General features: G+C 32.1%; 2 protein-coding genes across 3 annotated transcripts in view; one reads left to right on the plus strand and one right to left on the minus strand.

The window, feature by feature from the left end:
- The first annotated feature begins 724 nt into the window (after positions 1 to 724).
- On the plus strand, positions 725 to 10385 carry Slc31a1_0 (high affinity copper uptake protein 1). Of its 2 annotated transcripts, none has more exons than XM_054225756.1 (2): positions 725 to 1145; positions 4810 to 5514. In XM_054225756.1, exons 1-2 carry the CDS (start codon positions 1077 to 1079, stop codon positions 5287 to 5289), a joined length of 549 nt encoding a protein of 182 aa, XP_054081731.1. In that variant the 5' UTR covers positions 725 to 1076; the 3' UTR covers positions 5290 to 5514. The 2 variants fall into 2 exon arrangements, with proteins under 2 accessions (XP_054081731.1, XP_054081732.1); XM_054225757.1 differs by lacking the exon at positions 4810 to 5514 and adding an exon at positions 9850 to 10385 and having other exon boundaries at positions 773 to 1145.
- A 2904-nt stretch (positions 10386 to 13289) lies between these two features.
- Positions 13290 to 17602, minus strand: part of LOC105209413 (paired box pox-meso protein) — a 35971-nt gene continuing 31658 nt past the window's right edge. Inside the window, exon 2 of the mRNA XM_011179800.3 lies at positions 13290 to 14677. Coding sequence (XP_011178102.2) covers positions 13587 to 14677 — 1091 coding nt within the window. The 3' untranslated portion in view covers positions 13290 to 13586. The remainder of the gene's footprint in view (positions 14678 to 17602) is intronic.

The raw sequence follows: 17602 nt of genomic DNA on the forward strand, positions 1-17602 counted from the left end.
TAGCTACTATAATAGCAATGAGTGTCACAAGTGCCGCTATCAAATCCACCGAGACATTCATTGTCGGCGTAAAAGTCGCAAGACTAACGTGTAGAATAGAATTGATCACAACAACAAATGTATGCTTGTTATTACCTGTATAAATAAATAGAATGCTATTTCGATTTTTTGCACTTTTTTCTTTATACTTGGCCTAATAAATACGTATAGTATATGTTTAATTAATAACGGTAATATGTTTGATTAATGAGTTTATAGCGGTATAAGGAATGGATTATTAAAAAAAAATTTGGGCTTTTTTTTAGAAGAAACAAAGAGAAGGGTGCAATAAACGTATATTTAATGGAAGGAATTTGAATTTTTCATAAAAAGCTACTAACGAAATTTACGAATTTTACAAAATAAATATTTGTAAATTTTCATTAAAGTTGTAACTGATTAATAATGCTGTGTTCTGCATTATGTAATACATATGCTCGCATGTAATTATCTTTTAATGCAACCGCTTATCTTTCTTATCGTGGAATGACCTATCGACAGCATGCATTATCTCTCTCTCTCTATTTGTGTAACACTGTCTATCAAACATAACATTTCTTAATGCAAAACGATCGTCAACTGGTCTCTTTTTGTACTCTTTTGCTCTGCTAAAATCATACAATCGACTCCCTACCACCCCGTTGTGTTGTTATTGTACGAGTATCTCTTATCTATGGGCGTAAATATTTATTCTCGTCACACTCGTTTGGTATTATTTTTTTCATACAAGCAGTTTTTGCTTAAAAAAGCCCAAAGTAGCTACATTGCAAACCAGTACAGGTCTCACTCTCGCGCTGTGTGTGCCTAGCAAGCTTACAACCAAATCGGTCCGGCAAACGATCAAAGATTAGTGACCACAACAGTAGTGACTACAGTGTACGAGTATAAAGCGACTACGCTTCGCGTAATTATTTCCATAGCTTTTGATTAAGTACGCTCGCGCTCGCAAAGTTTAACCACAATACATTTTTTGTTTCGATAATTAAATAATATAAATAATAACGAAAACATTATCAATTACAAGAAATTTCATCAAAATGGATATGGGTCATATGCACGATAATGGTACCATGGCGCCGAAAGCTCATTGTCCTATGATCATGGTGGTAAGTAGTCCTATTACTTAATACAAATTGCAAGCATGCCTCTACAGTTCTGCAAACATATATATTTTATGTTAAGTTATGTTTTGTTTTTCATAGATATGTATATTAGTAAATTTATGTTAGGGTGTTGAAAGCTGAGCTTTTAGTTGGTTTTAGTTGGTTATCTCTTCTCCACATTTTACTTATCAAAATCAATGTTTGTCTCTTTATTTATACAAATCACTAAATTAACGCTTTTATTCTCTCATAATTGCATGTATATATTATGGAGAGCATTCATGAAAAGAGAATTCATTGATTGTAATAAGCTTGATATAACGCCTGAATTAACTAAGGTAAATAAGTCTGTATAATAGATATTGCACAGTAAGTGACTATCCGCATACATACATATATATGTACATACAAAATGCATTCATACACACTTTTACCTATTGTAAGGTCACTTTACAAGAAATGCTGGAAATAAGTAAATTACTTTTGCCTTGATTGAACAATTTGCAAAGTTATAATTAACAAAATCGATTTTGGATACTATAGAATTCAGCAATGAAGTTAAACATTCACTTTCATTTAAGAAACCATAAGTAATAGAAACGGAGAATTGGCATTTGCTTGACAAATTATAGGGTCCAACCGGTTTTAAACTACCTCAAAAAGTTTTGAGAAGCTTTTTCTTGTCAGAAATGCACTCGGAGATTTGAATGCACTCCGTAGAGTTTTCAAGCTCATAAATTAACTTTTTAGATATACAGTGGCATGTAAACTTCAATAAAGCTATGCTTAGTGACTCAGTACATACATATGTATGTTCATAAGTGCGCTTAAAGAGCCGGAAAATTCCAAGGAAACCAATTAGATTTTGGTCATACATGCACGTAAATTAGATTAGTTACAGTAATAAACTTGAGTTTTTAAAAGTTTTCAAGTAAATGTGGTCTGAAATAATGAAAATAAAGTTAATGCTGTTCAAACTGCAAAGTTTTAAGGTTTTCAGGGCAAACTTTTTTATGTTTAGTAATAATTAAAAAAACTGTAAAAAATTATCAAAATAAAAAAATGAATAATGGAAAATTTTCATATTTGTATTAACATAATTAAATAAATATTTTTTATTTTTTTTACTAAATTATTTTTCAGAACTATATACAGTGGAACTTCTCACTAATCCACAAAAAAAGTTCGAGTGAGAGAGATTTCGAGTTATAGAAATTTTCAATTATATAAAACATACATTTTTCAAAAAACTGTAAAATATAGATTTACCCACAGTTTTAGTTATTTACTTCGCAAAAAGTTTTATTTAAATACATTAAAACATGTATTCTGAATTTTGTTTGTTGCACTTTGCTATTGTTTGGCTCTTGACGTCTGTATCTCAGGCCTTTGTTAGATGATTTATGCAATCCATAAGTGTAATATTATATTTTTTGTTCGCTTCCGTACGATATAGAGGGACTCTTTTAAAATTCTGGCTCGATAATAAAATTTTTAATTTTGTATTATGCCCTTGTCGAAAAGTTCGATTTATGGGAGGAAATTTGTATGAAATTTCATTTCTAAACATTATTGCTAATTCAAAAGTTCGAGTTATGGAGATCTTCGACTTATAGAAGGTCAAGTTATGTGAGCTCCCCTGTATTAACTACAAAATATGTAAATATGTATTTCGATTCTTAAATTTGCATTATCATAATAATTAAATTTATAAAAAATATTTAATTTATTTTTCAATGGTGTGCGGAAATTTTTCTTTCTTTAAAAAGGTTAATTGAAAAATGCTTCACAGCTAATTTAACTATTATTAAATTTAGAAAAAACTAAATTAACATTATTAAAACCAATTATTGTGTTATTTTTTTTATTTATACATATGTATATACGAAATTTTTACCACCAACTATTCAGATAATATAAACAGATGAGGTGTATTCAAAAAATAACGACGATTTTCGCTTGTTAAAAGCTCACTCTTTGTTGCTTGTTTGTGATTTCTTGGTCAAAAACCATACTGCAACGATGTCCTCGCCTCCATATTCGCCAGACATAACTTTTTCCAATTTCCAAAAAATAAAGCGAACCTTCAAGGGCTCTAGTTTTACAAGCAAACGAGAAATCGCTGAAAGAGCCATAGGCTATCCCAAAAATTGGGTTTCAGAAGTGTTTCGACGATGGAAAGAAGAGCTGGCATAAGTGCATAATAACGAATGGACTAAAGTATTTTAAAAGCAATAAAATTAATATAGGCGAATGAATAAAACTTAAAAAGAAAAACAAAATTCCCGTTATTTTTTGAACAAATGTCTTACATTGTAATCGCGAAAAATAATAACATATTGCTATTTATTAGTATTTTTAATTAAAACTAACGCCAATGGGTTCTTTGCCCCTTTAACGCATTCTATCCCATTGTATTGGCTTGGGTAAAAAAAGTTTTTTTTTCTGTACCCAAGCGAGTACAATGGGATCGAATGGGTTAATTCAATCGAATAGTAGCAGAATTCGTTTTGAATAGGAGTTATAAAGCATATTTGTCAAGCACAACATACATCTTTTACGAATTGACAAACATTTTGTTATGAATCATACATGTGGCAGAAAACCAGTTCGATTAATAAGTTCTTAGGTCGATCGACTCAGAACACTGCCTTGAATGTATGAAAGGCGACAAGTACTGACTGGAAACTACTGGCATATGCCAAACCATACTATTATTGGGAGAGTATATTCTGATAAAGTTCAAGCAACTACTAGAAAACTAGTACAGTTCTTTTTTATTACAATGCTGGACGAGATACTGGATAAAAGAGAGGACACAATAGACCATAGGTCGCTGTGCTAACCTCAATTTTAATTCTATTGTCTATTCCAGTATTCTCTGTATATTATATTAGCTAATGCATATTCCTCATACCTATATATATATATATCCGAAAATATTATATATACTATATATCTTTGCTTATCTTACATTGGATCAAACTAATCATGGTTCAGGTTAAGTCATATTTTAAGATACATGAAGGCTGGTAGTATGATACTAAAATTTTAGATATTTAAATAGAATAATATATTAGTTTATTAAATAATTTATTTGAGACAAGCACTTTAAACAAAAATATCATGGTTGCAATCCACAATGTTGTATGGTTAGCTCGGGAACTGATAATATTGGTAAATATTGAGGTTTCGGTAATTATTTGGGACAGACAAGCCTTGGCATGTAATTATCGTACTAAAGCAATATTACCTTTGTGGTATTTATAGAAAACAAACTATGTGTTTTCTAGGTGAGATCGGTAGACAATTCTGACTTTAAAGTTGTACCTAACAACTTTTGAATGATCGGGGCGTAGAACACGTAGAACACGTTGTGGGTTTAGGACCTTTGTAAGTCTCTATTAACAGTTTACAGGTCAGATGTTTTAGTAAATCTAATTTGGTGTCGGCAAAGCGGTTCAGGCTTTGAATTTCACGCTTATTTATTGCTTATTGACCACTATATTGTTGATTCCCAACATCCTGCCACGCCTATCTCCTTCATATTGTACATACATACATATCCACCACCTAGTTATCCTAATAAATATGGTATTTAGGGATAGTCTTTTTACACTTCAAAAGCACTAATTTCCAAAATATTTCTCTTATCTAAACTTCTTAGTTCCATGGCGGGCATTGTGAGCGCATACTTTGGAGCAGTTGGGTCGCCAGTACATACGTAGAATTCATATTCTCTTGCTTAGCATTTGTTGTGATGGGTTTTCTTTATGAGGCATTAAAATTTTTGCGTCAACAACTCATCAAACGTGCTGTAAACAAAGAAGCTGAGCGCATCAATATGGAATTGGAATCAAAACAGATAACTAGTAGCACATCTGGCTCGATTGGACGTAGTTCCAGAGAAGCTTTAGCCGAAATACGTGTAACAAAAACAAAATATATCCAGTATGCATTGACATCGACACACATCGTTACGTCACTACTCTTTTTCGTACAAGTCGCTCTCTCCTATTTGTTGATGTTGGTATTCATGAACTATAACTACTGGTTATGTCTATCAGTTATTGGAGGTTTAGGTTTTGGTTATTTCATTTTCGGTTGGAGTCAACACGATGCTTATGATAATGAGTGTTGTCATTAAATTATTAACATTTATGCAGTAAGCTTTTTAGAAAATACCCTGTATCATTGTAGATAAGTGGCAGTTGCTGCAAAAAATTATGTTTTTTTAATTTATAAATGGAAATTTATTAAGTGATTATGAACATGATTTTAAATATTGTATATAGTATTTCTACCATAATTTTGTATATATGTATGTATATATTTTTATTTTAAATAATATCGGAAATTCGAATAATAATACAAAAAAGTGTTTTCATTTCTTAAAAGAGAGTTTAGAAATTCATTTAGTTTCGAAAAGAAATGGATAATAAATAGGTGAGTCTTTAGTCTGCTGATTTTATCAAATTTGTGGCAGGTGACCTGAGGAGGTCACAACGATATTTTAATATATTATTTATTATAAAAATAATATTTGATAAGAGAAGGAAAGAATGAAAGCAAATAGATATTGTATATATTTTTTATGTTTTTTATGTTTTATATATTTGTTTGACGCAAACCTTATAAAATATTATATATTTACAAAGAAATTTACATTAACAATAATTGCTATCACTATTATAATAAATATATACATATATTTAAAAATATATATTTTATTCTATTAGTCATTCAGTGGAGAAAAGCTATAAAGCTTATCTTTTCGTAATTAGCATTTACTTTTTTTATCTAAAATATATTTACAGAGCTTTGATATACAAGCACACGGGATAAACTTGGGTAAATGTCAGTAGAAATGATGTATATCATGGTTTTAATTTGCGCTTTAAAATTTTGTAGATATATATTTATAAAAATTATAACATAGCATAACCGTCATTTCCTTTGAAAAAAAGTTTGATACTATAGATGTAATTAGAGGAACGAAGAAAAATTAAGGTTACGTGGATGGATTTTAAAGTTAAGGATGGATAGGTTCAGAAAGATCTTTAAAAATTGATGTGAGGGACGTTAAATTGTTTTCCTATCGTTGAGTATTTGGTATACAAAACTCGCGACCAATTGAACTTCAGATAAAAAAGCTTTAAGCAAGAGATCTTGATCCATTTATGAGCAAACTTATCATGAGCTAAATATTTCTTCTTATTCATGTATACAGTGGAACTTCCATAACTCGAACTTCTATAATTCAAAGATCTCTATAACACGAACTTTTGACTTGGCAATAGCGTTTAGAAATCAAATTACATACAAATTTCCTTCCATAACTTGAACCTCTATAACTCGAAGCTCCCCATAACTCGAACTCTTGACTTGGCAATAGAAGTCAAATTCCTTACAAATTTTCTTCCATAAAACCAACTTTTCGACCAAGGCATAATATAAAATTTAACAATTTACTATCGAAGCAGAATCTTAAGAAAGGCTCTCTATATCGTATGGAGGCGAACAAAAAATATGATATTGCAATTAACAACAGTATGGGATACAGACGTCAGGAGCCAAAAAATAGCAAACTGCAGCAAACAAGATTACAGCATAAATGCTTTAAAACTTTATGCGAAGTAAATAAATAAAACTGTGTATAAATCTAAATTTTCCAGATTTTTGGAAAGTTTTATGTTTTAATGAAAATTCTCTAACTCGAAGTTTTTTTGTGGATTATGGTGATTCGATTTAGAGAATTTGTACTGTAATTGTTTTTGAAAATTAACTGTTCGCCATTTTTTTCTCTAAAGTCAATAATTGAAAAATAAATAATTAAAAATTCTTTGCACCTTTTCATTAATTTACTTAAATTTCATTTGTATGTATTGGCACGTTATTCATTTGCTGTTTAAATATTTCGCCTGCTTTTTTTGTTGATTTAACCGAAAATACCAACAAGTGTTTTTTGTGGTTTCAAGCTGTTATCTAACGAAACAAACAAAGACAGTGTGAATATGCATGAACCCGTGTTAAATTAATTTCAATACTGAATTTGTTAAATCGTACGAGTTAATTAGCAATATTAGAGAAAATTATTATTTAATTTAAATTTGGTATTTATTTAGAAAGAGAATATTGCTGGCAAAATATTGATTGTTATTACTGTCTATGAATATTTGGATTCGTTTTTGAGTTATTTTTTCGACTTGATTTGTAAAAAATGCCAATATTTCTGCCATCATTAGATACGTTTTAGATGTTGAGAATTCTGATAATTATGGTTATGAAGGTACATTAAATATGTATTCGTGAACTGGAGTCTCTAAATTATGAAGTGACTTAAGACTCAAGTTTTAGTGAGATTTTTCAAATACATTTTTCAACAATAACTACGAAAAAATACTTGTGACAATTTTGATTGGAATTAATGAATAAACGTTATCATCTAAAAGAGGTTATTCCTTTTTTACTATAAATCTACAGTATTTAGAAGATTTTTTTCCAACCCAAACGAATCGAAACACCCTAATACGTTTGTATTTACCAACCGAAAGAAAAAACCTACATGTACAATGAAGACTACGCTGTTATCTTATGTACATTTGCAACCGATTTCATTAAACAATTATTAAGTTACATATGTCTTCCATTACGAATTAACTATTGTGTGTAAACTGTAGTATCTACTACGAATAGATTGATTTGCAATGGAAAAGGAATGTTTAGAGTGAGTAATTTCGACGAGCACACGACTAAAATTGCAACAAATTTTGTATTTTACAAAAAAAAAACTCTAAAAAGTTAAATGGTACTTAAATTGTATTTAAATTCTCTTTTCTATGGGATAATATGTATGTATGTAGGGTATAGCAGCACAGCTCTACACTAATAATTGTCTAAAAAATTAAAAAAAAAAAATACACTCATATAGTACACTGGTAGCTATAATTTTAGAAATCTCTCATATTAACAAAAATACTCATATCAATAACCAGAAGAACTTAGACTACATATTATTAGACTAACATTCACTCACAAACTTATTCGTTTTTAACGTTATTCAATGAGAGTTATCGCAATTTTGGTAGTTTTACGAAAGATGGGCGTGATTATTACCCCATTTTGATTAGCTGCCAATGAGTATGTCTAAGATAAGCTAAATTATTTATTAGATAAGCTCAATAGGTTCAATAGGTTGTGGAAGCTATGCCTACTCTCCAAAAATTCTTACAATTTTTATACTCTCGCAACAAAGTTGCTACAGAGTATTATAGTTTTGTTCACATAACGGTTGTTTGTAACACCCAAATCTAAACGAGTTAGATATAGGGTTATATATACCAAAGTGATCAGGGTGAAGAGTGGGCTTCAAAACCGGATGTCCGTCTGTGCAAGCTGTAACTTGAGTAAAAATTAAGATATCTTGATGAAACTTGGCACACTTATTTCTTGGCACCATAAGAAGGTTGCTTTCGAAAATGAGCAAAATCGGACCACTGCCACGCCCACAAAATGGCGAAAACCGAAAACACATAAAGTGCCATAACTAAGCCATAAATAAAGCTATGGAAATAAAATTTGGTATGAAGGATCGCACTATGCAGGGGCATATTTGGATGCAATTTTTTTGGGGAGGTGGGCGTGGCCCCGCCCCCAAATAGGTTTTTTGTATATATCTCGGAAACCAATAGAGCTATACAAACCAAACTTTCTGCAGTCGTTTCTTTTAGGCCCTTCTTAATACAGTCCAAAAATGAAAGATATCGGATAAAAACCACGCCCGCCTCCCATACAAAGGTTAGGTTTAAAATTACTAAAAGTGGGTTAACTCACTAACGAAAAACGTCAGAAACACTAAATTTCACATAAGAAATGACAGATAGAGGCTGCACTCAGATTTTTTTACAAAATGGAAAATGGGCGTGGCGTCGCCCACTTAGGGGTCAAAAACCATCTCTCAAGAACTGCTCGACCGATTTCAATGAAACTTGGTTTGTAATAGTTTCCTTACATCCCAATGATATGTTGTGAAAATAGGCCAAATCGCTTCACAACCACGTCTACTTTCTATATACCAGTACTTTGAAGACGATCTGAATCGTTTCCATTACAATATATAAAGTAAGCACTAGTGAAGATATCGGTGCAGAACTTTGCACAAATACTATGTTTATAGTGTGGCAGCCCCATTTTAAATATCGAAATCGGACAATAGGTTCTAAGGCCCCATATATCGAATATCCAACTTTCAATGGACTTTATACAATATATATGACGAATATATGGGTCAAATTGTGTATTATATAATATAAATAAAGTTAAATAAATAAATTGCGAGAGTATAAAATGTTCGGTTACACCCGAACTTGGCCCTTCCTTACTTGTTATTATATTATTTTATTTATTTGTGTTTTTTTTTTTTTGAAGAAAAGAATTATAGTCATTATTTGATAAAACCGTCTTGTCTATTGCCTTAGGTCTTATGAATTTGTGGTTGGACCTATTTCAATTTTATATAAACTATTAAAAACACGAACAGTTAAGATAAATATTTCTTATATGATATCCCAACTAACCGTTAAATATAAAATAGATTGTAGTATCTGTATTATATTGAAGGAATATGAATATAATTTTTAACTGTTCAAGTGGAACATTTAATTTTTTTACCTAATTTTCATCGTCATCTTTTCTCCTTTCATTTCAGTTCCATGGTGGCCATTGCGAGCGAATATTATGGCGTAGTTGGGTTGCGAGTACTGTGACGGAGTTTGGCCTCTCTTGTGTCGCTTTGTTTCTGATCGCCTTTCTTTACGAAGCATTGAAATTCGCGCGCCAACAATTGCATAAGCATGCGGCACAAAAGGCAGCCGAAAGTATGGCGATGGAGGTAGAAGCGAGACGTGCCGCCCATCCACCAGGTTGTCCACATGCACCAGCCCCATTGCCGGAGATTCGAGGCAAGACTTATGGCGATCATCTCTTCTCGCCACACCACATCATACAATCGCTACTTAATGTGGTGCAGATCATTATATCCTACCTGTTGATGTTGGTCTTCATGAACTTCAACTATTGGCTTTGCTTATCTGTGATTCTGGGCTTAGGATTTGGCTATTTCTGCTTCGGTTGGATAAGGCAACAACAGGGCACCGGCACTGAATGTTGCACATAAAGCTTATGGAATATAATATAAGTTGAATTGTTTTCATTTTAAATAAAAATTGTTTTGTTGAAAAATCATGCATTTCAAACACTGACTGTTTGAGTAGACTGTTTGAGTATAATGTCTTTTGTGATTGATGTTATAATATTATATAAGCGATTTTAGCTTTAGAATAGGTTTTTACTTTAAGAACATATTTTATACACACGTTTTAGTTATAAGAATTTACATATATTTTTTAGAAATATTTAAAACGAAATTGGAACTGTTATGTTTTTATGATAATAACGTTGCTACTATACTTGCCCATTTATATTTTATAGTAAATACTAAATAAAATAGCCTAAATTATGTCAAATGTCATTTTGTTAATTCAGTTGAAAGTTCCGTTAAGTAAAAAGCAATTTCATGATAAGGAACTACTGAACTTGTTTTGTAGTGGGTCCTAACCTTCAAAAAATTAAAATTTCACAATTGTCGGACTTTTGGTTCGTTAGATGCAAGAAAAACAACTGGAAAAAAATTAATTTCTTTTGTTAATGAAACACTAACATTTGGTTAAAAAAAATTCCGAATTTATTGGCTTAACGAGTCTTAGCAGAGTCCAGCGAAGCAACAATTATTAATTGTAAATTCCTTACAGGCCATTTCAGCGCCGAAGACATTAAACTTCACCCAAACGAGGAGGTTATGGACGAAGGCATACACAAATTTCAGAAAAAGAAAAAAAATTGGTTTGTCGTACAATGAAGTTAATCGCGCTTGCTGACACTCTAAACAAGATATTGGGCATAACTTTCATGGATATTTTAGTATAAGGAAACACTGTTCAAGGTGGCTGCCACGCGAGCCCCCAGTTGATAAATTTTTAATTTCTAAATAAAAATAAATTTGTTTCACGTCCATCGAATTTTCCAGGGTTGACATCAATAGACTTCACCTTATTAGCAGGCTTCAAAAATAACAGCTTTAAAAAAAATGTTTAACGACAATGAAGAGGAAATAGTCTTTTTCGACAAAAATCCTTATAATCGGTGTACAATATATAATAAAATCGAAAATTGACTATAAAAATGTACTCAGCAACTTCTATGAATAAATGTAATAAATAATTTCTCTATTATAATTACTATTTTTTTACATTTGTATAGTTAATTAAAATTTTCTGGTGATTTTCTATTTTTAGTTTTTCGCCTCTAAAAAATGTATTCGAAAATTACAAAATGTTTTCTAAACTTGTTTTCTTTCTATCCTTTATGATCAAGATTATTTCTTCAATCTCTCTCTTTCTTAATCTCTTTTAATTAAAAAAAGTTAAATATTTTCTTTTTTTTTCAAGTTTAATTGCGTTTATGTTGTGTTAAAAATTTATATATTCCGGTCCTATATTAAATAAGCTTCAAACGATAAATATATACTATTGTTCATAAAATTTTATTTCGTTTTAGTAATACAGTGGACCTTCCATAACTCGAACTTCTATAACTCGAAGATCTCTATAACTGGAACTTTTGAGTTAGAAATCAAATTTCATACAAATTTCCTTCCATAAATTGAACCTTTCGATCAGGACATAATACAAATTTAAAATTCTTACTATCTAGGCAGTATTTTAAAAGAGTCTTATTTATCGTATGGAGGCGAGCAAAAAATATGATATTGCAACAAACAAAATTACGTAATATGTACTGGTTTAAAGTATCTACGTTATGCGAAGTAAATAAATAAAACTGTGTTTAAATCTATATTTTCCAGCTTTTTGAAAAATTGTATGTTTTAATGAAACCTTCTATAACTCGAAGTCTCTCTAACTCGAAGTTTTTTTGTGGATTATGGTGATTCGAGTTAGAGAAGTTCCACTGTATATTCAAAAAAAAAAAAAAAAAATTCGACGGTACCTCCAACTGCATACTGTATATAAATTTCTTTTCGATTTGGGGAATTCTAAATAAAGATGATTGTGAAAGGTCTCAACAATCCCATATAGATTCTTTATGTCGAGGCTTTACAGTAATTTTTGCTATTAACATTTTACACCAAAAAAAAATTATATTAATTTGCAAATACTTTTTAAGAACAAACATTTTCAATAAAGAAACATTCTGAAAAAAGTGCTGTAACAGAATTCTAACAAATCCAAAAAACAATATTTTGCTGAAATATTTTGGAAATACGAATACAAATAAAAACGAAAAAGAATTTTATTTTGTATAATTAATTAATTTTTATTGCTCATGACTTACTACTTTTATACAGGTATTTATAAATTTATGACAAATAACCAAATTTTTAATTTTCATAATAATTCACTGGTAGACAATTTAATTTACAATTATAATCTAATTTGTATGTATGTATATACATATATAATTTTTTTACGTAATTTATGGTATGTTGGTTTTTTCTATATATTTACACATACTGTTATTTGAATAAAATACTTAAAAAAATGTTTTAATTTATAAAAGGCACAAATGAATTCAAATTATATTTAATGTGATAAATTTCTGGTAAAAATTAATTTAATCTCTACATTTTTTATTTATTTTAAATACTAATTTACACTATTATTTAACATATTTTATTTACTTATTTTTAATGTTTATTTTCAATGCATAATATTGTTTAATGTAAAATTTTAATAAATAGAGAATTATGTAATAAAAATTAGAATAAACTATGCAAGTGTATGCATGTGTGAGTATGCTTAATATGTTTATACAAAAATTACTTTATCTTAATTTAATGATTTTAATTTTATTAAAATTAAATTTTAAAAAATATTTTTGAAAAATAAATTACACATTTTTATGCAGAATATTTATGTATGTGTTTGTCAGAGAAATTTTGCGCAAATGAACGAACGAGATTAGCATACTTTTAGGCGTACACTTTAAAGTGATCACGAATTGTAGCGAGTGAGTGTTAAAAGAACTTGGAGACACCTGCTAATTAGGTTTTCGAATGTTTTCAATTTAACCTTTTATTTTTTATTTTTATAAATCTCTAAATAAAACATAGTTGACATACCACACCATACACTTATATCTATGCATATTCACAAGTACGTTAAACAAATCCATACTAATAATAAATATGTAAAAAAAGTAAAAACTAAAATAAAATTCATTGATGATTTATTTATTAATCTCCTTCCCAATTATTTATATGTATACGCACATATATCTAACCAACTATCATACGCAACATTAGCAACGCTTAAGTCGCTTCTTCTACATGTATTTCTTGCTTATTCTACGTTTCTCATAATGCAATTCTCATAACCCCGTTGCGCCCGCCGCCATCATACCGCCATGATGATGATGATGCATGCCAGTGTTTTGGAAATACATATAGTAGTTGTAGGGCTGCTGAGACGCCGCCGCCGCCGCCACAGCGACTTGTGTAGCTGCCGCCGCGCTGTTCGCCATGCCATCGCAGTCCTCCGCGCCAATCAGTTGTTGCGCGCCCGTACCCATTGTGCCGCCCACCGGTGACGCGGTCATCGGCAGTCCCGACGGTAGCGTGCCCATCGTATTGCCCACCTGACAGCTGGCGCGCAACGCCACCGCTTGATGATGCGCCAAAATGTCGCTCACAGAGTGCGATGAGGGCCAGCAATGCGCTGCAGCCGCGGCCGCCGCCGCTGTGCGCAACTGATGCGTTGCTTGTGTGGGCTGCGGCGGCGAGGGGCTGCCACACGACACTGCAGATTTCATGCTATACGCGCTGTATGGCTGATAAATGGAATTGTAGAGATGCGGATGTGCATGCACTGCAGCGGCAGCGGCGGCGTGTTGATGATGCGCCACGGTGGCTACCGTGGATACGCCCGTGTTGTGCACTGACGCGTGATGATGACCGTGCTGATGTGCATGTGCATGTGCGTGATGGTGGGGTGAAGAATTTGTGCCATTAACCGCCGCCGCCGCAGCCACCGCTGAATTGTGATGATGATGTCCAATTGCGCCGAGCTTATTGCGTAGTATGCGCGATATGGAACTAACGCTGGGCACATTCGTCTTATCACAGATACCTTCGGTCAGTAGGCGATCACGTATTTCCCATGCGAAAATACCGGGATCGCGCTGCTTCAGTTCACGTATGTAGTTCACCACTTTCGGTGTGGTGACGCGCGGTTTCGAACCGCCTATAGCGCCTGGGAGTATGGAACCGGTCTCGTGGTAGCGCGCCAATATCTTCGAAACACAGCCATGACTAACACGCAACTGTCGGGAAATGTCGCAGGGTCGTATACCGAGGCGTGCTAACTCCACAATGCGCATGCGCGTCGCATTCGGCAGTGGGCGTCCGTTCACAAATACGCCGCCAAGCTGATTCACTTCGCCGTATTGCGGGCACTGATTTTCTGCAATGAAAGAAGTAAAACGAAATTCTTTAGTATTTTGCAAGCAAGTGCTTGGAGCATTCATTATACACATACATACATATTCACATATAGTACAACTAGTAGGCAACTTATGCAACGGGAAGTAGTGAAAGTGTGCTGCGATGCAGTCGGATAAGGCGGCGGTACTGTTGTATTGTTTTGCTATTTTTATTTTGGATTACTACTTGTTCGCAGTTCATGTTGTTGTTCATTAGAAATATGCATTTATGGTTATTTGCACCGCTTTGCAGTTGTGGGATAATTAGTTCGACTTCTGCTCGAAAGGCAGGCGGCAACCCTCTGTTTTTTTTTTGCAGTGACTTAGTTCCGAGAATTGCGGATGTGTGTAAATTGGCCGATAATAGATTGACTTTGCCATGGAGGCACGCGTTGCTTTTGTGGTGCATGTTTGTTTGCATTACTCAAGTGTTGTTGGCCACTTCAAAACATACTATTTGTGAGCGCACATACTCGTACATACTTGGGGTTTGCTATTAAGCTGCTAGCGAACAGATGTTCGGAAAACTTTTTTCTTTGTATTAGAAATTTATTTTCCTTTTCTACTTACAACGCTTAATTGTTTTGCACAATTTTTATCAGAAAATATGCATATACATACATATGTACATGACATAAGTTTATATGTTTATATGCATATGTGTGTATGAGCATGTTTCATTTGGTATTGAAAGTGAGTTTGAAAGTAAATGCATTTGTTTTTCGAAAAAAATATTGGAATTTTGCTTAGCTTTAAAAATATTTATATTATAATTGAATATGAAAATATATTTTCCCTTAATGCGGAAATATAAATATGTACATATAAATAAGTATGTACATATTTTGTAATAAATCAGATTTTCGTAAGTTTACAAACAAATTAATAATTTGATTTCTTAGAACCTAAATTGATTTTCTATGTCAGTTTGGTGATATCGTAAAATTTACAGTGAAGTTGCAAGTCTGACATTGTAAATTTCGAGTTTTTAAGAAATTGCATAGTCATTGAAGCCCAAAATTAAAACTATAGCACACTATTTTAGAATAGGTACAGTGAGTTTCTACACAACATCTCGTCTAAAAATATTTTGTCCTTTTTTAACCATTGTTATTCTCTCTAGATTTTTTTTGTGGAGATCTACCCCTTGACATAACCTAACCAATTATCTCGAGACAATCAAAAGTCAAGTAACTCGGATTTCTCAGCTCATGTAATGGATTAAAGTTTACTTGATGACTTTTTCACCAAAATTGGGTCGAATATCAGCAATGGTGCCTGAAGTATTACTGAAGTTATATTTTATGTCGCTATGTAAACTTTGAAAATACATTTTATTTCGATTATTTTTTGAGCTTGTCAATTGTCTAAGGTGTCTTAGAGTACGCTTTGCCTTTCAAATAATCTCAACAAATGTAGACAGACTTCACCTCTTAATCTGATAGGACATCCAAGGACTGTCTGACTGTATGTCAGGTAGCGTGGAAATGTTATTTGTATTAATGGGTTACATGGGTTTTGTCGGGTAAAAAAGGGCCTATTTTCAATTTTTTTTCATGTTCAATAAAACTTTTTTCTGTCTTATAGATACATATTTAAAGAAAAATTTCTGAAATTTTCAAAAAAAAAAAAAGTAAAACTCCTCCATTGCGACGTAATTTCCGGTGATCCCTCGGAAAAAAGGAGCGTCCGCGTTGTCAGCAAACTCCTGACGGGATCATCAAAAATGAAAAACAGAAATAAAATACAAAAATTTGCTTGACATTTTTTTTTAAATAGTTGTAATTGAAAAATAAAATAAAATCCTTCGTTCAAGCACGAGTAAATTGTATCTCGAACACCTGTTCCAAATTTCATCAAGATCGGTTGAGTAGTTTTCGAGAAAATTTGACAACCAACTTTGAAAACACGGTTCCGTGAAAAACGCGGTTAAAATTTTGAGTAACAATAATACCTGACTTGGAGCACACACCTTCCAAAGGCTGTATCTCCGAAATTATTATTCGGATCGACTTGAAAATTTAGGACAATATTCTTGGTATGTTGTAGAAATGGAGTTTTTGAATCCACGAAATCCATGTAAACACTTAATTGCATTTTATGGTGATTTTCGTTTGTAAAATCTCACACTTCGTTGCTTCTTCGTAAATTCTTGGCCAAAGACGATACTGTAACGATGACACAGCCTCTATATATTACAGGTACACGGACTTTTTCCTATTTTCTAAATGAAGAGAACCTAAAAGAGGCATCTTTTAACAAACATACTAGAAATCGCTGAAAGAGTAAAGTCTATGCAAAAAATCGAGTTCGAGAAGTATTTCGACTGGAAGAAGCGCTGGTATATGAGTATAATATCGAATGTTTAATATTTTGAAGACGTTGACATTATTGTAGGCGAATTAATTATAAAAAATACGAACTTTACCGTTTTTTAACACACTTCGTATATATACTATGTATATGGTGCTCTGGAAACATATTTTTTAAATTAATTCCAAAGACGTGAATTAAAAAATTAGCTCTTTTTCTTCTAAATTAGTTTAATACTAACTTGATATGACTATTTAAAAAATTAAAAAAAAAAAAAAAATAAATACACCTAAGCTGCATAACTTATTCCAAGCACTCCGACATACATACATATCTACTTTACAAGTGTATTGTAAAGAGTGGCACTCATGTGGAGTACCTGGAGCTGAAGCGATTGCCTAGAAAGCTAGAAGCTCTGATCTCAAGACGCACACTTGTTGCACTGCGAACACAATAGTTTAGGGCACAAAGTACAATGCTTCTCATATTGAAAGTGAGTTGGCAAACAATTAAAGTTGTAATACGCTGGAAGGAGCTCAAGTTACAGAACAACAAAACTCTGAACAAAGTTAAGTGCGAGTAAATACAAAGCA

This window comes from Zeugodacus cucurbitae, chromosome 2 (assembly GCF_028554725.1).
Source record: "Zeugodacus cucurbitae isolate PBARC_wt_2022May chromosome 2, idZeuCucr1.2, whole genome shotgun sequence".
Classification (NCBI taxonomy): Eukaryota; Metazoa; Arthropoda; class Insecta; order Diptera; family Tephritidae; genus Zeugodacus; species Zeugodacus cucurbitae.